The sequence below is a fragment of the Staurois parvus genome, unplaced genomic scaffold (genome assembly GCF_062004578.1).
Source record: "Staurois parvus isolate SC_StPar_1 unplaced genomic scaffold, SC_StPar_1.0 ptg000111l, whole genome shotgun sequence".
NCBI lineage: Eukaryota > Metazoa > Chordata > Amphibia > Anura > Ranidae > Staurois > Staurois parvus.
In genome coordinates this window covers 1,062,434-1,086,823 of record NW_028317907.1, presented here as the reverse complement: position 1 = coordinate 1,086,823, position 24,390 = coordinate 1,062,434, and the positions used below count along the sequence as shown (strand labels likewise).

The following is a 24,390-nucleotide window of genomic DNA, read 5'->3' as shown; positions in this document are numbered from 1 at the left end:
AAATCCTTTATAATATATATATATATATATATATATATATATATATATATAAATCCTTTATAATATATATATATATATATATATATATATATATATATATATATATATATATATATATATATATAAATCCTTTATAATATATATATATATATATATATATATAAATCCTTTATAATATATATATATATATATATATATATAAATCCTTTATAATAATATATATATATATAAATCCTTTATAATAATATATATATATATAAATCCTTTATAATAATATATATATATATAAATCCTTTATAATAATATATATATATATAAATCCTTTATAATAATATATATATATATATAAATCCTTTATAATATTATATATATATATATATCCTGTATAATATTATATATATCCTGTATAATATTATATATATATCCTGTATAATATTATATATAAATCCTGTATATTATATATAAATCCTGTATAATAATAAAACTCAAATATTTCAAAGAATGAGTAAAAGAACCCATTATAATTTTTTTTACATTTTCAGTGGTGTAAAAGGGGTTAAGATTCCTTTTTTGTTGTGGTGCGGGAGAGTCAGACAGCTACCCGCATGCACAGCGCTGAGGCTGCCTCTGTACGGGTAGACACGTTAGGTGCCTATGGCAGACCAAAGCCCGGATTGCAGCTGCCTAGACAGAGCTGCGTGTGTGTCGCCCACTCACTTGGCCAATCTGCAGCTTCTCAGAACTGACACAGTGTTTGGGTTTTGCCTCAGACTTTCCAAGAAAACCAACAGAGCTGCATAGAAGGAGGCTCTATGGGCCCTCCCCGGCCCCAGCTCAATCATCATCTCCTTTCCCGACGTTCCTAGAAGACAGGCAGCCCGTACACAATACAAGGGGCAGCTGCCAGACTTGCAGGCTCAATGTCGATCTCTCAGGGGGGAAACCAGAATGGGCTGGTGGGAATAACCACCAAACACAGTATAATTGCCCTCGTAAGAGGCTGAAAAACTTTACATTTCTGCTATAAATTTGCCATTACTCAAGGTAGCAAAGTAATATATCTTTTTTTTTCAGGCTATACAAAGCTTTGTGATGTCTTGCAAAAATTATTTTAAATGTTTTACAATACATAAGAGGCAACAAGGCAAATAAAAAAACACAAACAAACACACCTTTACGCAGTGTTAAAAGAAAAAAAAAAATTAAGTGTCACCGTAGATATAAATTATACATTTAAAGCAGTATTAGATCCCAAATGCAAACATTACATTGCAGCTTACCAATTCTTAGATGTGATGGCTGCATTTTCTTTTTTAGTCTTTATTTTGTTTTCATCTGGTTATCCAGCCAGCAAGTCGGCTGATTGTCAAAAGCACAAGCTCTCCAGCAGAATGTATCACTTTACATGGACGAGACAAACCACTTAACACATTAAAATGATCAGCTTTTATTTACTCATGCAATATCTTTATACCAAAAAGGTAAGCAACTGCTGTAACTGATTATAAAATGTGAACTGGAGTTTGGCTTCATTTTGTTAGTGTGCCTTAATCTGCTAGTACATCTAAACACTCCCCTTTCTGTAGACTGGTGATGTCTGCTGCGCCCCCTGTGCTCCATCAAGAATGGAGGCGCTCTAATACAGCAGGTGTGTTACTGGCTAGATCACCAGGTGAAAAAGGGAAAAAGCTAAAGAAAAGAAAACTCGATACAACCTCCCATATCAAAAGCTGCAATATAATACATATTTGGTTTTAATACCGCTTTAATTTTATCATTGGTCCTTGCAGCAAAAGGAACATGACAGAACTCACTACACAGACCCTGTGTACTTCGGTGAAGGTTTTTTTTTTTTTTTTGAAGCATGTGTAGTGTTCAGTATCCAACAGCAGGTGCTGCACTTGGTGACATACTGGTGGCCATATCTATATGTCAGGGGTGGGCAACTGTGGCCCTCCAGCTGTTGTAGAACTACATGTCCCATGAGGCATTGCAAACCTGATCGTTACAAGCATGACTCCCAAAGGCATGATGGGACTTATAGCTCGCCAACAGCTGGAGGGCCACAGTCACCCACCCCTGTTATATGTAATGGTCTAGATAAAAAAATAGGGGCCAGAAAGGCAAATTAAATAGGTAAAATACCCCCCTCCACTTTAAAAAAGAAAAAAAAAAATCCTATATGAATTGAGACCGTGAGTCTCTTTATAAAGGAAAAAAAAAAAAAAAAAAACGGTCGAATTTCGACCCATGTATGGCCAGCCTAAGACTGCATACGTTTTGTTTTAAAGTAACTGAAATGCATTCTAGCGGATTTAACCACCTCCTGTCCGGCCCGTGTATATAAACAGCTGGACGGTGGCAGTGCAGGGGCGTGTGGCTGTTTATAAACGGCCTCCCCGCCCCCTGCTTGTGGGCGCCCCCTGCAAGCGCGCAGCACTGTGATCCGGTGCCCATTGTGTCCTGCGGACACAATGGAACACCGATCGTCATATGGGACCTCTGTATGAGGTCCCGATCATACGATCACTGATTGGCCAATCAGTGATCACATGCACAGTAGTAAGCAAGAAGTCACTTCTGACATCATTGCTTACAACGTGGGAAATCTGTGAATGATCACAGAGATCACATGGTACAAGGCTATTCACAACAGCCTTGTACCATTTGACAAGCTGTGACCAATCACAGCTCACAGTATTTCTCAATGGCTTTAAGAATGCAGCCAGAGAGAAGGAGAAATGATTACTTTTTCCAGCCTTTATGGGTGTAAAAAAAAAAAATCATCACCCCCCCACAGTGTCATAGTACAGTGTCGCTATGGTGACACTATATTGCTGGGGTGACAGTATGTAAAAAAAAAAAAAAAAATACAAATATAAAAAATAAAAATAAAATGTAAAAAAAATTTTGAAAAACTATAATTTTTGGTTATAAACTAATTTGGGTTATTTTCTTTTTTTAACTAAAAAGATAGATGAATACATTTTGGCCAAGATTTATGAAGATTTGCAAAATTTTATCAGAAACATTTTTTTTTTAAATTTTGAAGAGAAAAGTTTGACACTGTACTGCTAAGGTGACAGTATGTTAAAAAGCAAACAAATAATATAAAAAAAATAAATTAAAAATGTAAAAACCCCAGTATATACCACCATTTGTAGATGCTGTAACTTTCACGTAAACCAATTAATTTACAAGTATCAGGATTTATCAGCCTTTATGGGATACACCAAGTATAGGTCCTAGAAATAAGCACAGCAAAACTTCAGTTAAAAAAACTGCTGTTTTTATTTATTTATTTTTTAATTGAAGACGTGTAGGAGTCTAAGTGTTAAGTCAGAGTTTGAAAAACGTAGAATAATAAAGTGGCTTCATGCTTAATTGTCCTACTCTATAAATCGCTATACACCGTATACAGGGTGTCCAGGGACTCGCCAGAGTGCAAATATTTATTTGCGCTTTGTCATTTGAGAACAGTGGAATATAAAGCACAATTAAAGCTTAGACTTCAGCCAGGAACACTCGGCTCAAACATTTTCCCCTACATGTGTTATTTCACCGAAGCCAGGTTCTGTTCATAAACTTACAAGTCTTATGAGGGGGGGTGGGGGGGAGAAAAAGAAAAAAAAAAAAAATCAATAATGCAGTGTTATTTGTGCACAGGCATCGCTCCCAACTGGCAGAATGCAGAGTCTTAATGTCACCTTCCAGAACCTCAGCAGAAAATCTTCAGTCTCCCAGCAGCCCGCAGAGGCCTCATTGGAAATTGGGGCATCTTGTTAACAGGCTGCTCTAATTGCTAAATAAACAAATGCTCAGCCACCGGCTAAAGGAGGAAAGTGAGCTGTACACTGCCAGACGGGTGGAGACAATTAACCTGTGCAATGCCTGAGCAACCCAACACACAAAATATCACATAAAAACTTAAAGCGGAGTTCCACTCACACTGTCAAAAAATAAAAAAAGTCAGCAGCTGCAAAAACTGTAGCTGCTGACTTTTAAAAAAAAAAAAAAAAAAAAACAGCCACTTACCTGTCCCACGATCCCGTGATGTGTCCCCCGCAGCCCGTTTCACAGGCCGTCCTGTATTCCAGGAGGCCGGCATCTTCAGTGTGGGCACCCGGCTGTGACAGCTTGCAGCTTCACAGCCAGGTACCCACTGCGCATGCGCGAGTAGCGCTGCGCTTCATGAATGGTCCTGTAGTCTTCTGGGACCTGTCACGTGTCCCAAAAGACTACAGGGAGGGAGGACACCTTCCATTTCCAATCACCTAGGCAAGGGGTAGGCAACCTGCGGCTCTCTAGCTGTTGTGGAACTACATTTCCCATGAGGCATTGCAAAGATTACAAAACTGACAGTTACAGCTATGACTTGCAGAGGCATGATGGAATTTGTAGCCCTGCAGCTGTCAGGTTGCCTACCCCTGGCCTAGGCGATCGGACCGGAACTGGGAGCGGGTACCTGTCAAATTCAGGTACCCGCTCCCCACCCCCCAAGGGTGCCAATCCTTAATGGGGAGCAGTCCTTAAAGCGGAACTTGCCCTTTTGGGTGGAGCTCCGCTTTAAGGTGGCTTTAGATCTATTTCTTCTTTTGCGTTTAACCAGCAGGCAGTAACAGATTCCGTCATCCGCACAAGTGAGATGGATGAAGGAATCCCCTTCCCCCAACAACAGGACATTGTATTCTGACAGCAGGACCTGGCACTGTCAGAAAACACTAATCAGCGGATGGAGTCAAAATGATAAACTTCCGTCCAGCAGGGTCGGCCACATACTGATCGAAATTTGGCCAGCCCCTGCTGACTGGCCGAATTTCCATCCATCTATGGCCAGCTTTAGGGTTGTTTATTGGCCAACAGATCCAATCCCCATATGCATTAATTGGACAGTTTAAAAGGAATCTATTCTTTGCCCATTCAGGGCAGATTTAAAGGTTCCACCTAATATGATATTAAAAGTTCATTTAAAAAAACAAACAAAAAAAAAACCCCAAAACACAAACATCATACTTGCCTGATTTGTGTAAAGGGTTTACACAGAGCAGCCCCAATCCTCTTCTTCTCCAGTCCCCCTCCGGCACTCCTTGATCCTCCCCCTTGACCAGCAAGTCACTTGCTATGTGGGGGCACTGGTGCATCCATAAGACACACAGCTGCAGCTCGGCCCCACTCTCCTCATTGGCTCACTGGCTGTGATTGACAGCAGTGGGAGCCAATGGCTCCTGCTGCTGTGTCTCAGTCAGTCAATGAGGTGAGAGAGAGAGATCCGGTACAGGCAAGGCTCCCATGCACATCGCTGGATTGAGGCACACCAAAGATTGGGGGGCTGTGGGGGGGGGGGGGGAGCAGAACACAGAAGGAAAAAACCCTTCAGCCTTTACAACCACTTTCAAGTGCAACTTTGCTCAAAAAGTGAAGTCTGCTGGTTCCCAAACTCCCCCTAGTCTGTAACTGCATTAAATGTTTTTTTGGGAGAGAGTATTGATTTTTACCGCTACTCGCAACCATCGCCTAGGAGAGGATGGCATCCCTTGCCCCACCCTCTCTTCCCCTGCAACTTCCTGGGATATGTCACATCTCTCAGGAGGCTGCAGGACCATTTCCACAGTATTGATCAAACTTGAGCATGCACAGTGGGAAACCAGCTATGGTTCCTCAGGAAACCACAGCTGGCTCCGGTATCCAAGATGGCGGTGCCAGAGACCCACAGTGGTAAGAACTGCAGGAAGACTGGTAGGTAGCTACCAACTTAAAAAAAAAAAAAAAAACACAAACCAAAACAAAAAAAATAATCAAGCTGAAATTCCTCTTTAGCTGCCCCCTTCCTCATGAAGCATATACTTACCTTTCCTTTGCACCTTTGCCATTTTGTCCTGCCCCCTCTGACTCTTTAGGCTGTGTGCAGAATATATACAGAGAAGATTATGAAATTGGACAGCCTACTCACAGCATAGCAGTAAACTAGAAAACCTAGACTCACAGCCTGTAGTGTACCCTTGCTAGCTTTAATGATAAATATGAAACATTTATATGCAATATTAATCTTGATTAGATGTCGATTCTAACACCTTGTTGAACATCTAAAACTACAGATGGGCACTGCAGGAGTGTATGTATGCAGATTATTTTTTGTGGTGATCTTTCAGAACATCCTGTAAACCCCAACGGTGTTCAGTTTGTCTCTGCCCATTGCAAACAAGACCAAGGCAATGCACTGTGGGTAGCGGTGTCACCGACCTTTGGTCTGGAAGAGGCCATTTAAAATTGAGGCATATGGTTTGTTCTCTGAAAGACTGAATACATATGTTTTAGAAAATTATGAACTGCCATTTTTCGTACAAAAATCTTAATTTCTCAAACCACATTAAATCCACCCATGACACCAATTAAAAAAATCCCAGTACTGCCTGCAGGAACAAGTAAAACAAATTAAGCCAGGAAAATCCATCTTCACTTGGAGAGAGGAGGAAACCATGTCTGAGACTTGCTCTACATTCACCATCACCCATGATTCAGGTCTTGTTCATGACACAGCTGTAGAATGAGCTCCAGAAAGTTGGTCTGGTTTGGGGATCGCCACCTCCTGGCATAAAATGGTAAATATCAATTACTCTATCTGGCCAAATGTCACCTCTCCAAATTGTGTTCAGGTTTCCAAGTGAAGGAAGCGGTTGTGTCCTCAAAATGCTAGTGGCTTGGCTGTGTTCGGTTCAATGATGACAAGAGTCAGCATATGATTTATACAGTTCGATTTATACTTACTGCTACTGTTTTAGACAGTTGTGTATTTCCAACTTTGTGGTGAGTTTGGTGAAGACTCTTGTGTTCGAATGTGACTGTGCCCCTGTGTACAAAGTCATCTCCATAAAGATGTGGTATGACCAGTTTGGTTTAGAGGAACGCCAATGACCTGCACAGAGACCTGACCACGACTCTACTGAACACCTTTGGGACGAATTGGAATGCTGATGGTGTATCAGATCTTCTCATCCAACATCTGTACTTGACCTCAGAAATGTTCTTTTGGCTGAATGGACACCAACTCCTATAGGACACACTGTAAAGTCTTGTGGAAAGACTTCCCAAAAGAGTCAAATAGCCTTGTATTTGCAAAGTGGAGCCAACTCCATATCCATACCCAAGGTTTTGGAATGGGATGTCCAACTGGCTCTTATAGGTGTGATGGTCAGGTATTTACAAACTTGAATAGTAATATCACTTCTGTCTTCATTCCTTAGTGTTTGGAAGTGGAATCCACATAAGGGCATGATGTAAACTCACACACTCATACCAGCAATAAATCTGTATTGTTAGTCCAAAAGCAAATTCAAAGTTGTAGAAACGGCTAAGTTAGACAGCTTCAAGGCTGTAGATAGATGCATGCTTGAGGAGCAATTCATCCTACATCTTCAGCTTTCATGGATAAAAGGCAGAGTTCCTTTTTAAATAGATTCATTAGAATTTAAAAGCTGTGCCCTAGAGAAAGCCCAAAATGTCAAAGCAGGCCAGCATCACCTGACCAGTTTCCAAAGCAACATGGCTTTGGCAGCAGAGCTGTGTGAGGTCGGCCATGTTTACAGTCTGGGTCGTCAGGGCTGAAGACTCTTTTGCAGATTAAAACTTGCCGCCCAGTCTGCAGACGAGGTTGCCTGAGGTGCGGTCGTGAAGGATTTTTCTGCGCCGTCTCTCCAGTTACCTAATCCCTGAACTGAACGGAGCGGAGTGTTGTGTGTAGAGCAGTGTGCCCACACAGACACAGCGTACATTGTCTGAGCGTCATTGGAGACAGCCATGCTCTCATCTTACATTTCAATAACCAGTTTATGTCTTAGAAAATCAAGATTGGACATTTATAGAACACACATTAGAAGAAAATCTGCTGAAAGGTAGACTTCAGTGAAACATGAACATTTTTAATTTAAAAAAAGGAGACCCCCTCACTTGGTCTTTTATTTACCCCAGCATTAAAATACTGCGCCTGGTTACCCCAACTAAATCCTTATGGTTTGCATCACCCCACCACTCCCAATACACAGCTGAAGACCACCTATAAGCATATGCAAATAGTGATTCAATATGGCACACAGCTAGACACCACCAATGACAGTGTTTAGGACTAGTGACTGGTATAAGCACTGCGTTGTGGGAGGGAAGGCAACAAATGCACCCCAAACTTCTTATGAGAGCTCCAGCTGTAGGCTAGGTGATAGGGAGGTTGCTCACTATATAGTAACCATGTTAATTTGCATTTGTTAGACACTCACCAGCCACTTTTTATTTAAGATACACCTGCTCAATTGCTTGGTAACACAAATTGTTAATCAGCCAATCACATGGCAGCAACTCAATACGTTTAGGCACGTAGACGTGGTGAAGATGACTTGCTGAATTTCAAACTGAGCATCAGAATGGGGAAGAAAGAGGATTTAAGTGACTTTGAACACAAGATGGTTCTTGGTGCCAGACGGGCTGGTCTGAGTATTTCAAAAACTGCTGATCTACTGGGATTTTTACGCAACATCTCTAGGGTTTACAAAGAATGGTCCAAAAAAGAGAAAATATCCAGTGAGCGGCAGTTGTGTGGATGAAAATGCCTCGTTGATGTCAGAGGTAAGAGGAGAATGGGCAGACTGGTTGCTGCGACATTCAGATGGCCAGGTCAGAATTTGGCATAAACATGAAAGCATGGATCCATCCTGCCTTGTATCAATGGTTCAGGCTGGTGGTGTAATGGTGTGGGGGGTATCTTTTTGGCACTAGCAAGGAAGGTGTACATATTAAAGTGGCTGGTAATCTTACATCAAATACATTCAGTCCAGAGCAACTCAGCCCCTTTTACCACAATCAGGTGAAGCCGTGTCACGGTCAGGCTCAGAAACCAGTAGCTAAAGCAATAGAGACCGATGACGTGGGCTCATTCAAGGTGCATGGTCTAAAGCATTAACTGGTAGCCACCAGAGCTCCTGATGGTGGAGATGGGTTTTGTTGCATGTTCCTAGCAGGTCAGGGTCCCCAGGATAGCATAAGCAGGCTGGGTGGGGTCCAGTAGCAGATATAGCAGGTAGGAATCAGGCAGAATAGTCAGTAATGAATGGAAATAAGGGACAGCAGCAGGTATGAAAGGAGCAAGACGTTGACTGGAAAAAGCACAATAATCTGGCAAACAGGAAGTGCAAAGGCATAGGTTAAATCGGGACGTTTACTGGAGAAGCAAAGGGTTCAAGTTTCAAGAGAAACAAGACATATGGCAATGTTGTCTAAGGAATTGGGTAGGGAGCTGTCCAACATCCCTGATGGCTCAGCAAGAAGAGCCACTGCCAGAAACAGAGGGCGTGGGTTCAAGTCTCGGTCCTGACATGCTGATACTCAATCCTAATCAAGGCTGCAAAAATTTTTCTTTGCAATACCTTTGCAGATTATTACTCAAGCCCTGAGGAAGAGGGAGAGTCTAATTCCCACATATTGCGGTGGTTTTCACATTTCTGTGAAAACCACAAATTCAGACATCTTCACGGGACTGAGATTGAGCTCTGCAGTCACTTTTGTTTTATTAATCCAGGTCACAATGCCTTTTTGTCTCTTCGGTCAGTTGAACATGTCACCCGTACTTGTGCTCAAATGACGTTTTCCCAGAAACTGTATGCGCCATTATAACCTTTGATACTGTACCTCACGACATGGCACTAAGATGGCAACTTCTTTCTCAGAGGTACCAGCTAAGCGGCACCAACAATTTGCTCTCTTTGAAGCTCAATAAGCTCTGACATAACTCCATATTACTTTTTTTTTGTTAATTATATCTTTAGTAAAAATGTTTTTTTAAATACAAAGCCATATTAAACCAGTAACATACAGTATGAAAATACATATTTCATTTCCATCCATGTTTACCCTCCCGCCCCTTCCCCCAACCCACCTCCCTCCCCGTATATTCTTGGTCCTACCCTTTACTCCTTGTTCTTTTGTTAATCTCTCTCACTATTTTCCCTTTTATCCTCCATCTTCCTTTCGTTTCCAAATTAGTTTGTTTTCCTTTTTTCCCTTATACTCCAGCCATTTCCAAAAATCTGTGTTGTTTTTTTTTTTTAAATGATACCATTCCTCCCAGGTCTTCTTGAATTTTTCCATTTTATCCTCATCTATAGGATACAATTCTTCCATCCTATATATATATTCCATCCAACCTTTTATTTTTGGGGGTTCTGTTTGTCAATATTTAGGAATGAGGCCTTTGGCTGCATTTAAAAGATGGAACAAAATTGAATGTTTATATTGCTTCACTGAAAGCCCTAATTTATAAAATGGGCAAGCCCACGGGTCCATCGGTATACTAATCTTCTGGATCTCTTGTATGTATTGCATTATCTCCCACCAAAGCTCTTTTATTTTGGGACAGTCTCACCAGATAAGTGCCATTGTGCCCTTACTCCCACATCCTCTCCTGCACTGAGATGAAACGTCTGCATAGTAAGATGGTATATTTCACCCGTGATGCATAAATTAAGGCTACTTATAATTCATTTCAACTATATTCATATTCACTGCCCCATGTGTTATATTAAACATTTTATTTTTTGTTGCTCATTCAATTTTGTTCCAAGTTCCACTTCTCCAAAAATTTTGGGGATGTTAATCCCTCTATTTCAGGAAGTATTCCATATATCCTTGGGATACTCTCTTTCGGTTTTCCATTTATACTCAGCAATTGCTCAAATGGATACATTTCACCCTCATTCCTTAGTGGTTGTGGAAGCTTTGCAACAAAATGTATTTGACAGTATCGCCACTCATCCAGTGTGGAATATATTTACATTTCACTCTTCAACGAACATAATACTCCTCTATTCACAATATCTTTTAAATGTGCACTTTTATCCAATATCCATTTCCCTGAAATATTGTCATTTCCGGGCGGGAAATATCTAGTTCCCGCCAATGGGATTGACAGGGAATTACATTTCCATTCCTTCTGCTTGTGTATTTCATCCCAAATCCTAAATATATTCCGTGTCCCCATCCCAAGTGCAAAATTCCTGTGGTATCCAAATAAACTTTTCTAATGGTGCCTTACTAAGTGCGCCTTCCATTCTTACCCAACTTCCCCCCTTTATATTGTGTATCCAACCTTCTAAAATCTGGTATATTTAATCCCCTTTTTTTGCAGCACAAAACTTCACTTAATGCTTGGTTTTTTGTTCACACATATCCAAGTATTTTTTTGTAACCCTGAAGAAAGACCCAGGAAGGTATATTGGAATTATATTACATTTATATAACACTTTTGGTACTATGATCATCTTAACGATGTTTATCCGGCCTATTCAAGACAGTTTTTAGACTTTTTCCGCAGTTCATCTTTTATCCATTTATTAGTGAGATATAATTTGCCTGATGCAGATTTTTTTATATGCAATGTTAATTTTATTCTTAAATCCATTTAAAGGGGAACTCTTTTTGTAGAATTTGTTTCTCAGTCTTTGGAACGTTTATATTTAATATCTCACTTTGAGGGGTTAATTTTCAAGTTGGATATCTCCCCGTAGTCTTTCAATTTTTTCATTAGGTTCGGTAATGTTAATCTGGGATTTTTAATATAAAACATATATGCATATGCTGCCACTTTATGTTCAACATCCCCTGTCCATATTCCCCTAACATCTACACTATTTCTAACAGTTGCTAACAGCGGTTCCATGGAGATAAACAGCAACAGGGACATCCCTGACTTGTGCCGTTATAAATCTTAAAAATTTTTTGATAATGAACAGTTTACCTTCACTGCAGCTGAGGAGTCTCTATATAACTCTTTAATCCACTGCATCATTCTAGGTCCAATTTCTAGTGTTCTCAGTGTATCGAAAATAAATCCCAGGTCAACTCTACCAAAAGCTTTTTCCGCATCTACTGCCAGAACAATTCCCAGCTCCTCTACTCTTTCATTCTTTTGTAGGATAAGCAATGTTCTTAATCCATTATCCTTTCCCTCTCTACCTGAAATAAATCCCACTTGGTCTAACTGTATCCAGTCGGACATCAACTCTTTCATCCTAGTAGCTAGTATCTTAGCAAATAATTTTGTGTCAGAATTCAGCAAAGATATGGGTCTATAGCTGGGACACAGACCAATCTTTCCCCTCCTTGGGCATTACGTTTATATATGCCTGTAATAATTCCTCCCTCATCTTTGTCTCCTCCCCTAGTGCGTTCATATATGAACATAGTTTAGGGACTAGATTTTCTTTAAACTTCTTATAGTATCTTACAGTAAACCCATCAGGTCCGTGACTCCTTCCTACAGCTGTACTTTTTAATGCTAAATTAACTTCTATTAATATTGGATTATCCAAAGCTGCCAGTCTAGTTTTATCTAATCTAGGTAAACCGGTTTCGTTCAGATAAGTCTGCCTCCTTTTCTTCCTCTCCTCCTCAGTCTTCCTGGGTCTTCCCTTCTACTCCAGATAAACCGCTATAGTACCTCTGGAATGTGTTCACATTATCAGTGGTTGAATATACCATTTCACCTTTTTAATTTTTTATTTTATCTATAAAACATTTCTTAATTATCTTTCAACTTCTTCAGCAGATATTTCCCTGGTTTATTCCCCCACCGATATCTTTCCTTCGAAACCCCATTAAAAATCTTCCTTGTTCCAGAGATTCCTTCAACTCTTCTCTTTTTAATATTATCTCTTGTTGTAATTCTATAGTCATTTTCTGTTCATGTAGTTGTTCCAGCTGGTATAGTTCTTCCATTAATTTCCTAATTCTTTTTATCTCCGCCCCCATTGCGATCAGTATACCCCTAATATAGGTTTTATGTGCTTCCCATATCGTGGCAATAGAAACCTCCTTGGATTCATTTAACTCAAAGTACTGGTCTACTTCCGGTTTTACTCTTATTTCAACTTCCGGGTTTTGTAATATGGACTCATTTAAACGCCACAAATTTATTCTGTTCCCTTCCAAACGGTCTCATTTTGACAGGGGCACGGTCTGATATAGACATTACTTCTATATTTGTTTTCATCAGAGACTGAAAGAGTCTATGTTCAATCAATATATAATCCAGTCTTGAATACATCCTATGCGCCGTAGAGAAGGTATAGCCTCTTTCCTTTGGGTGTTTAACCCTCCAGGCATCCATCAACTAACAATGATGTAAGTTTTTTTTTTTAATGTTCTTTAGGCTCCTATCTCCTCTTTGCAAGCATGTTGAGGCATTCATCTCTGGGTCCATGCAAAAATTAAAAAATCACCTGCTACAATCATACTACCCCTTTTGAAATCTATAAGTTTAGCCAATATTCCATTCAAATATATCAATCGGGTTTTCATTAGGGCAATAAATATTTACTAGGGTACATTCTCTTCCCTGTAATTTTCCTCTTAAAAATAGGTAACGGTCTTCAGTATTTCAAATTTTATATTTTTTCCAAACCCTATCTCCCCCCTTCTTATTGGAAAATCTGCATAATACCAAATTGGTAACTCTCTAGAATATAGCTTGATATTTGAGTCCTGGGATATATGTGGCTCTTGAAGAAACACCACCTCAATAGATCGTTGATGTATCTCCCTTAATACTTTGTCTTTTTTGTCATATTCCTTCATCCTATTTGGCTGCTTTCCTCTATGCATCCTTTGTAGGGGTAAAAGTGAACTAATTTTTTCAACAAGAGGACTTACCCTCTTTTCCCTTCTTCCCGATCCCTTTCCACCCATCTCCCCCATCCCCTCCCCTTCACCCCTCCCTCCTCCCAAAGACTTTGTCTTTGAATCAACTGTGACCCATAGTTCCAGGTGATTCCTTCTTCTGGGTAAGACTCCAAGCATGTACACCCCTTTAGACCTTGATCTCTCATATTTTGGTCTGACGCTGGCAGCATGTTTGGCCTCCCTAATACCCAGTCCTTCACTTTACCCCCACCTGCCCTGTCTTCTTGGATATAATTCTCTGTCCTGTCTACCAAACACCTCATTCCAAAAGCCCCCCCCCCCCTTTAGCCGGTCTATCAAGGGAAGGAATTTATCCCAGAGACATTATCTGATGGAGGCAGGGCTACGGGAGAGAAGAAAAAAAAAAAAAAAAAAATCCTCTCACCTCTCCCCCCACCGCCCTCTTTCTAGAAACACTCTACCAGTTTTCCTCAACTGATCCATTTTTCTCTTTCCTTTCTACCATCCACCCCTCCATATCCAATAACTAAATCTAATTTTACACAGAAGTCCTTTAGCTCTTCTGGGGATCTCAACTTCACTAATCTCCCATCTCTCCACCTGATCAGGCATGCTGGGAAACCCCAATTATAACAAATATTTTTACTCTTCATTTGATCTAGCAGTGGTCTCAGGGATCTTCTTCTGACTAGTGTCTCTTGAGCTCTGTCTGTAAAAATTTGCACTTTTGTCTCACCATATTTTATATCTAGGATCCCACATAGCTTTTTCTAAATAGTTTCTCTGTCTTCATAGTGGTGGAACCTTACTATCATGTCCCTGGGAATGTCTGATGTAATTTTTTGGGGTCTTCTTATCCTATGCACTCTCTATTTTTAGATGTTGTCTCTTTCCTTCCCATTATTGGGTTAAACAATCTTCTAGTAATGTCCCTTAGATCATCTCCTTGTGCCATTTGTGGTAAACCTCTGTTCTTTAAGTTATTCTCTCTGTTTTCCTGGGTTTCTATTTTATAAAATAACATTGTGTTCTTTTTTCATTGCCTCTATGTGCTCTTCTAAATTATTAATTACTTGTGCTTGTTTTTCCAATTTCCCTTCCGTTTCCTCAACTCGTGATAGGGCTTTTCCCATGTCATGGTGTAAAAGCGCCATTTCGTTTTATAGACTTTCACTTGCAAGATTTAAGATTTCTTTCAATTGGTTTCTGTCCAGTACCCCAAAAGATCATCTCCCCTGGTCTTCAGTATGATTTTCTTCTCTGTATCTTTCTTGGGTTAGTTCTTCTGGGCTTTTCTCCTGTAAGGGCATGTACTTTTTATTGTACTTGTATTTAAATTCACCTGAGGGGTTTTCGCTCCCCCTCTCTTAACAGATCAACTCTTCATAATACTCAAAGTGTACGGGGGGGGGGGGGGGTTTCAGTACCAAATACAGGTTCCCTTTTAAGCTTAAGTCCTGAGTACACCATCTCATCCACTTCTTCTGCGGGCCCACAAACACTAATGTTATGTCCTCGGTGCTTCCAGCCTCCACTGTAACATACAGGTATACACAAAAGTTCAGTTTTGGGGATTTAAAGCCCCATGCGGGTATTTAACCAGTCCTGTATGTAATTCACACTGGCTGTTCGTCAATTGCTGGATTATACTTTGTGTGAGGTGGGCTCCCGGTGCCATCAGTCTCCTCCTCGGATCTCTATGTCCTGTGACCAAATCCATCTCGTGCTCCCCCCGTGCCACTTACTGCCGCTGTCACCAGTCAGGCTCCGCTTTCCCAATAGGGGGTCTGACGCTCTGCTCAGGGTCCAAGCCAATGGCCCGTTTAGGGATGGGACAGAGCGGATCTGTGCTGCTCTCTCCGGCACCTCGGCTCCAGGCTCTACTCCAGGTCACCTGACCAATCATGTGACTCCTTCACTTCTCCGCCAGGTCTCCTTTCCCTTGGTGACCATCGGCCACCGCAACACTCCCTGCTCCGCTATGCACCTGTCCACCTCAGGCTCGCCCGTAGCAGGCAGACTTCAATGACAGCATCTCAGGTGGCCGGGGGGGGGGTGCCGGATGTGTGCCGTTCACTCGGCAGGCATGAGAGCTATGCTTGCGCCCCTTCCCATGACTCCATATTACTAGTAGCGCACACAGTGAGTCTTCCCACCTGTTAGCTAGGTGTCTCATCACACAGCGGAAGCAGAAGAATGTTAAATCACTTCCGCTTTCGATGTGAAACATGTCGTCACTTTCACACCAGCAAATCATGTAGTGCATCCCCTGTATATGCTCCTCTAGGTCAGTGTTTCTCAACCTTTTTTCAGTAAAAGGCACCCTTTACAAAATGTAGGCCACCCAACATTGGAGGTGATTTACTCTTTCAAAGCAAATACACTTCTGCACACCGGAACTGACTAGTATTCCATTGTTCTCTTCTCCCTCAGTTTTTCTTTATCACTGAGCTAATGTGACCCCAGCACTCACAGAGAGAGGTAGGGGATGATCAAACTAGGATGCTGTGCAGGCAGCTGACAACCTCCTTACCTGATGAGGTTATTGGCGGTCAAGACGCCTGTAGCTAGAAGGTTGTAATGGTGCACTATGAAAATCTGTGGCTTTGTGTAACTAAAAGGCAGGCTTCTTCCACTCACTGGCTTGTATACAAGTTTTGGGCAATTTTTTGGACATTTTGCCAAGGCACCCTGGTTGAGAAAGGCTGCTCTAGGTGACTACACTTCACATCTGGAGCAATTTGCCCCCTTCCTCCCAGTGATAGCCAGTTCAAGAATGCGATTTGTGCACATTTGTTTTACGGAAGAGAAATACACATTTCAAATGAAAGAATTTACTTGTATGTATACAGAGTACAAAGAGTACAAAGGTTGACGGTTTACTAAAATATGAGGGGTGTTCTCAAGAATTTTTAAAGTGAGTCTTATAAAAAGGACAGTACAGTCCATTTCCCTTAGTCATTCAAAGTACTAGCATTTTGTAATCATGCATATTTTAACAGAAGATGAAGCCAGTTCTATATTTATCACCTCACATTTTGGATCGTCATAATAACTGCTGTTAAGCGCTGGCAGGACAGGAAAATCATTCCTGTGCTTATTTTTTTGTGATCCCAATTAACATCACATTCTGCGAGACCTCAGATATGGAGGTCTGATGCGCTCTCCTTCTCAGAAGGAAAAGGAGGACAGCTTCTTAGCTGAATCTATGTCTGGGCATGAACCAGGGGTAGACTGACCATTTGGAAACTCGGGCGCTGCCCGAGGGCCCGGGGTCAGTAGGGGGCCCCATGAGATGCCCCTAGTACCTTTTTCATAGGCTTTTTTGTTTGGGCAAGAACACAGGGGCCCCATGATAGCCTATTGCCTGGGGGCCACATGAGCTGTCAGTCCGCCCCTGGCATGAACTCACCTCACCATTCTCTATGACCAGTAACTTTAATGCAGAAATTTTAAACGCTATCCTATGACGCAGCTTTGCAAATGTACTATTAATATAAATGAAAATTAAGCTGGATGTATACTTACAGTGAAAACACGGCTGACATTCTAAGAAATCACACCCAGCTAACACATCTTAAGATTGTTAGAATAAACAATTATCTAACTAGAGCTACCAATTAAAACTCCACAGACTTAACAGAGGTTTGAACGTAGGCCAGCAGGTTCCTTTTTACCTTAAAGCGGAGTTCCACTCACTCTGCAAAAAAAATAAAGTCAATCAGCTACAAAAACTGTAGCTGCTGACTTTAAAAAAAAAAAAAAAACAGCCACTCACCTGTCCCACGATCCCGCGTTTCCCCCACCGTAGTAAGTTTCACCTGCCATTCCGTATTCCAGGCGCTAGCATCTTTAGTGTGGGGACCCAGCTGTGACAGCTTGCGGCATCACAGCCGGGTGCCCACTGCGCATGCGCGAGTAGCGCTGCGCTTCCTGAATGGCCCCATCGTCCTCCGAGGCCTGTCACCTGTCCAACAAGACTTTGGGGAGGGAGGGTAGGACGACAACTTCCGTTTCTGATCGCCTAGGTGGGAGCGGGTATCTGTCAAATTCGGGTACCCGTTGGAGCTCACTTCAGTGAGACCTGCACTGCGAAACTTCAGATCCCCGCTTACAGCTGCAGCTGAGAAAAAAAATCCTTTGATCTGTGTGTTTTAAAAATAATAAAAAAGGGAAGAAATGTCCGCAGATAAATAGGTACAACTTATGTAGGAGGAGTGATTTCATCTCTGTGCATCACGACGGCAGTCCCTTCACTGGGTATATTGCAAGGGTTTTCAACCACTTCAATTCTGCAATAAGGATGGCTTTCCATTTCTTTGTAGAAAGATGATTACAGAGGGCTAGTGCCAAATGTCTTTCAGGATCTTACGTCCATCAGATCTGTGAAAGTGAAACCTCATTTGTCCAGAACACGTATTTGGCAATTACTAAACCCGAACTACTGCACTTTACATCTTTCAACCTTAAAAAGTACTTTATTGTTAGCCATCGCCCTTTAAAAGGTTTCTGAATTTCCTCAGTCATATCCCCTACAACCTTTCTTCAAAAATGTTTTTGGCCTTGTAGCTACAGCATTCTAGATATTTGGTTCATGTAAGGATGGATATCTATTTTTTTCCAGAGCTTCCCTGGTATGAATGTATTACCTGTTGATCCTGGCAGTTGATTAACTAAAATGGAAGTAAAAGCTCAAACAAGAAAGCTGAACAAAGCATGTATTTCTTTAGTGTTTACTTGCCTCTCTCCAGAGAACTAAGTATAATTTCTCTCTGCTGTCTCCTAATCTGACACCAAGAGAAAAAAGGTGACAGGGGAGGGACCTTCAGCACATAGCCTGTTATTGACAACCTCAGCTCTGTTCCTGTGTGAAGTTTGGGGGGGGAGGGGGGGTCTTTTCTCTCCAATCAGCTATCAGGGCAAAAGTGTGCAACTGCAGCTCCCCACCTCCTGCTATGCGAGTATGAAAAATGCTTTCCGTCTATTGAGTTTTATATGGATGATGCAGATAAACCGGCACAACATATGTAGGGAGATTGGTTTCATCTCTGTATGACCCGAGGCCAGGCACTTCACTTCATATATACAGTTAGGTCCATATATATTTGGACAGGCACAATTTTAGATTTTTTTCAGGTATTTACCAAAACATATTCAAACTATAGTTATATAATGAATATGGACTGAACGTGCGCACTCTCAGGTTTAATTTGAGGGTATGTACATCCAAATTGGAGGAATTAGGAATTACAGCTTTTAAGAGTAGCCATCCCCCCTTTTTTCAAGGGACCAAAAGTAATTGGACAAAAGCATATAATCATAAATAAAATTATAATTTGTAATATATTGTTGAGAATCCTTTACTGGTAATGACTGCCTGAAGTCTGGAACCCATGGACATGACCAAAGTTTGGGTTTCCTCCTTTCTGATGCTTTGCCAGGCTCTAACTTCAGCCGTCTTCATTTCTTTGTTTGTGGGTTTCTCTGCCTTTATTTTTGCCTTCAGCAAGTGAAATGCATGCTCAATGGCATTGAGATCAGGCGATTGACTCGGCCATTGCAGAATATTCCACTTTTCCTTCAAAAGCTCCTGGGTTGCTCTTGCAGTGTGTTTTGGATCATTGTCCATCTGTACTGTGAAGTGCCGTCCAATTAAATTTTCTGCATTTGGCTGAATCTGAGCCGACAGTATATCTGTAAACAATGCAGAACTCATCTGGCTGCTTCTATCTTCTGTCACATCATCAATAAACACCAATGACCCAGTGCCACTGGAAGCCATGCATGCCCATGCCATCACACTGCCTCCATGTTTTACAGATGACGTGTACTTTGGATCATGAGCTGTTCTAAGCCTTCTCCACACTTTGTTCTTCCCATCATTCTGGTTCAGATTAATCTTAGTTTCACCCATCCAAAGAATGTTTTTCCAAAACTGGTCTGGCTTTTTTTTTTTTTTTTTTTTTTTTAAGATGTTTTTTGGCAAAGTCTAGTCTGGTTTTTCGATTCTTCAGGCTTATGAATGATTTGCAACTTGTAGTGAACCCTCTGTATTTGCTCTCATGAAGTCTTCTCTTGATTGTTGACTTTGACAATGATACGCCCGCCTCCTGGAGAGTGTCCTTCACTTATCTGGATTTTGTGAATGGGTTTTTCTTTACCATAGAGAGGATCCTGCGATCATCCACCACTGTTGTCTTCCGTGGACGTCCATGCCTATTTTATGTTGCTGAGCTCACCAGTGCGTTGTTCTTTCCTCAGAATGTGCCAAACTGTTGATTTGGCCACTCCTAATGCTTCTGCTCTCTCTGATGGATTTAATTTTTGAAGCCTTACAATGGTCTGTTTCACTTGCATGGACAGCTCCTTTGACTGCATGATTTATGTTCACAGCAATAGATTCCAAATGCAAGTGACACACTCAGAGAATCAACTTGAGACCTTTTACCTGCTTAATTGATGAAGAAATAAAGTAGTAGCCCACACCTGGCCATGAAACAGCGCTTTAATCAATTATTATTATACAGGATTTATATAGCGCTAACAGTTTGCTCAGCACTTTACAATATAACGGGAGACAATACAGCAACAATACAGTTCAATACACGAGGATTAGGAGGGCCCTGCTCCTTGGAGCTTACAATCTAAGACTCAATTGTCCGATTACTTTGCTCCCCTGAAAAAAGGGGGATGGCTACTCTTAAGATCCGTATTTCCTAAACCCTTCCTCCAATTTTGATGTACATACCCTCAAATTAAACCTAAAAATTAAAGAAAAAGTTTTTTTTTTTTATACTATTCTGGGCCACTTTTCCTTTAAAGGTATAATCCACCTGGAATCACAAAGAAGTTGTGATAGCACAGTGGCTAAATGGTTAGCACTTCAGCCTGGCAGTACTAGGGTCGTTGGTTCGAATCCCAACCACGGCACCACCTGCCTGGAGTTTGCATGTTCTCCCTGTGCGGGTTTCCTCCAGGTACTCCAGTTTCCTCCCACACTCCAAAAGACATGCTGGTAGGTTAATTGGATCATGTCTATATTGGCCCTAGTATGTGTATGTATGAATGTGAATTAGGGATCTTAGATTGTACGCCCCTTGAGGGTCAGGGACCTTAGATTGTACGCCCCTTGAGGGTTAGGGACCTTAGATTGTACGCCCCTTGAGGGTTAGGGACCTTAGATTGTACACCCCTTGAGGGTTAGGGACCTTAGATTGTACGTTCCTTGAGGGTTAGGGACCTTAGATTGTACACCCCTTGAGGGTTAGGGACTGATGTGAATGTACAATATATATGTAAAGCGCTGCGTGTATTGACGGCGCTATATAAGTACCTGAAATAAATAAATATGTACGGTTTTACTAACATGTCAAACTTGGAGGAGTTTTCTTAGGCATTAAGATTTGTTTTACCCTTAGGCATGAAGGGGTTAAAAGTTAACAGAATCATAATAAAATGATGCGTGTTAAGACTTGATGAAGGCTAGTGTCTAACGGCACCAAGAGTGACAGGCTCTCAGTACTTCAGTGTTGTCACCCTTGGACTAAAAAGGTACATTAACGGCTAGATCACCAGATGGAAATAAAAGGGTGAAAAAACAAACAAATACAAAGCAAAAAAACAGAAAAACTAAATGCATCCACCATATCTAAGGACTGGTAAGCTGCAATATATTACATTTTTTGTTCTTGGATTTAGAGAGGTTTTAGCTGCAGGTATTTGTTTGCTTTGGGTCCAAAATTTCTGCTCTACACAGTTTTCAGAGGAGTGATATTTTATAAACGAGCAACGCATACAGTATGATTGTTTTTTTTTTTTTTTCCCCAAAGTTCAGCTTCCTTGAACCAGGTTACTGTTCTCACGTTTTACAACTAATAGAACACGTTTTGCCACCTTTACCTGCGCGGGAAGGCTACAACCGCCTCAACAGCATAGACTGCATCCACACGCACATGTCAACCGTGAAACAAAACATCCGACACCCTCTCGAATTACAAGCCTCAATGCCACATTCCCACCAAATGCCAGTGACTGATAAAAGACAATGCGAGCTGAAGTTTTCTTCCTCCGCGCCGCCGAGGAGGTAAATATTTGAGTAGCACGTTATGCAGGTTGTAACTGACCAGACTCAAGGCAGCAACTGAACAAGAATGCCAGGCATGTGATGACTGAGAGCCCTGAGCATGCTAATGGGACGTGGTGAGTTTTTCATCCGATACTTGCAGCAATGAGAGTCCAGAAAACAAAGAAATTGTCAAGGGAAAAAACAAACAAACAAAAAAACAAACAAATACAAAAAAAAAATGACTCACCATTCAGAACTTCATTGTTTTTTTTCTCAGTTTCCGATACTTTCTGCTTTGCGGCCTAAACAAACACATAAAAAGTGCTTTTGTTGAGCCATGAGGTGTCTTGTCTTCAAAGAAAATCCATTTTTACCCCTTGTTCACATAAAGGCGGCCGCGCGGGCACGAGAGCCCATTCATTTGAATGGACTCCCGTGCCCCGCAGGGAAGTAGTCCCTGCGCCAATGGACTCCCGTGCCCAGCAGGGAAGTAGTCCCTGCGCCAATGGACTCCCGTGCCCAGCAGGGAAGTAGTCCCTGCGCCAATGGACTCCCGTGCCCCGCAGGGAAGTAGTCCCTGCGCCAATGGACTCCCGTGCCCCGCAGGGAAGTAGTCCCTGCGCCAATTGACTCCCGTGCCCCGCAGGGAAGAAGTCCCTGCACTTCTGAAAACGCAGCCCGCACAGGAACCTCGGTTCCCAGTACGGTTGCATTTTCCAGTGCGGGAGGCGTGCCATTAGAACGGCACCTGCCCACGGGCCCGCATTCCTCTGTGTGGGTGGTGCGGATGCACGGATTTTCATGCGGATCCACAGCGGCACCTCCCGCACAGATGTGAACCTAACCTTAGAGGATGTCCTTTATGTAGAAGGGTCTCTCTCAAATGTACTACTCCAGAAAAACCCCTTGAAATGATTTTTAGGTAATGGGGAACCCCTGCTAAAACCAATTCATTGGAGTCAGTGTCAAATATGCCCTATAATATTGTTGGCCAGTGGAGTGCCACCCTTACAGACAGCTAAATAGATCATTGGTATCCTAAAGCTGGCTATGCCAAGTGGCATTGGTCCTGGAAGTATGAAAGTATCATCAAATGGGGGGGGGGGTCAATCAACCACAGCTCAAGGTACCCCTAGAAACATCTGTAGGAACCCTACTGTTCCATGGAACCCTAGTTGAGAATGGCTGATGTAGAAGAACAGAAAACTATATATCTGTCAACAGGACTGTAACACCGGATCTTTATGCATGTTCAGTTATCTTACAGCCCTTTACAAGTACAGCCATAAGCCTTTTTTTTGCTTTGTGCAGCAATAACCAACCATTACAGGACAGGCTTGTAAATAAAAGACAGCTTTAAAAAGACCCTGTCATCAGACCATGTCAACAACAATCTTCCCTTCAGATTATATGTGTGTTATAATGTATTTTAGGCATGTTATTTACCCGTAAGAGCCTCCCTTTGTGTAAACCTCTAAAAGCCCTGAGACTGCTACTAGGTCCTGCCATCTTGGATTTCACATCGACAGCTCCAGCAGACTTAGAGCTGTCATTCAAGTGCATTCCCATTCAATTCTGCCCCAACAGATATATAAAAAGTTATGTCGGGAGGTGAGGGGAGGGGCTAAGGAGCTGGGTCAGCATAAACAGTAACTGGACTCTCCCAGAAGAGGAGTGAGCTGTGACATTTAAGGAGCTGGGTGTGCTAGGGAGCTGACATTTCCTGGAGTAGTTGAATCTGCTAGAGTTCAAAAAGGCACATTGCAAGTGAGTACAAAATTATTTATATAAGGAAAAAAACACTGCAAGTAAGCATTTTAAACACTGGATATTTTTCTGTGCTTTACCTAAAGTTTTTCTGAATTTGGTTTTTAACCTCTTCAAGCCGGCGGCACACAAATGTGCGGCCTCCCGGCGTCTGGGCCTAGACGCTGAGCGGCTGCACATTTGTGTGCAATAAAAAAAAAAAAAAAACCCATACGTGGTGAGAGAATGTGCCCTGCCCGCTCCCAGCACACATGTCCGGTACTCACGGAAAGGTCCCGATCTCCTCTTTCGATCGGGACCTTTCCCGATCATGTAACCGCCGTGACGGTGAATCACGGCGGTCACATGGCCCTAAAACCCCACCCCCCGTCTTCTGAAACCCTTAAAGGGCCGGGAGGCGCCGGCGCCAAGGGGTTAAAAAAAACAAAAACAAAAAAAACCAAAAAAAACCAAAAAAAAAACCTGTACTTTACCCATTTAGGAGAAAGCAACAGCCATCCTTTAAGTCTCCGCAGCTTAATTTACCATCAAGAACTGAAAGAAATACATGGTATTTCCAGGGCTAAGGGAGCATGTGACAGTGCTGGACCAATCACAGCCCTTGTGAGCTGTGACCCCCAGCAACTATTTGCTTTTACTGAATAAAGAAAGAAATAGAAGGCAAGTTAATGAGTCACTGGAGGTCTGCAGTATAAAGAGGATGTTTCAGGATTAACAAAAAGGAAAAACAATTCAGTACTCTTTGCAATACACATTCTCATTTTTTTTACTCTTTATAAAATGCTGCAAGCACAGAAAATTACTCATTGATTCTGCTAGAAATCCAGTGAGTTCTTAACTTCCTGTAGTGAGCTGACAACACTGTTAGGAGCTTGCTT

General features: G+C 41.7%; 1 protein-coding gene across 1 annotated transcript in view; it reads right to left on the bottom strand.

Moving 5' to 3' along the window:
* Window positions 1–24,390, bottom strand: part of LOC149467455 (glutamine--tRNA ligase-like) — a 124,124-nt gene that overhangs the window by 43,716 nt on the left and 56,018 nt on the right. Inside the window, exon 7 of the mRNA XM_089671652.1 lies at window positions 21,993–22,047. Within this exon, the coding sequence (XP_089527778.1) occupies window positions 21,993–22,047 (55 nt within the window). The remainder of the gene's footprint in view (window positions 1–21,992; window positions 22,048–24,390) is intronic.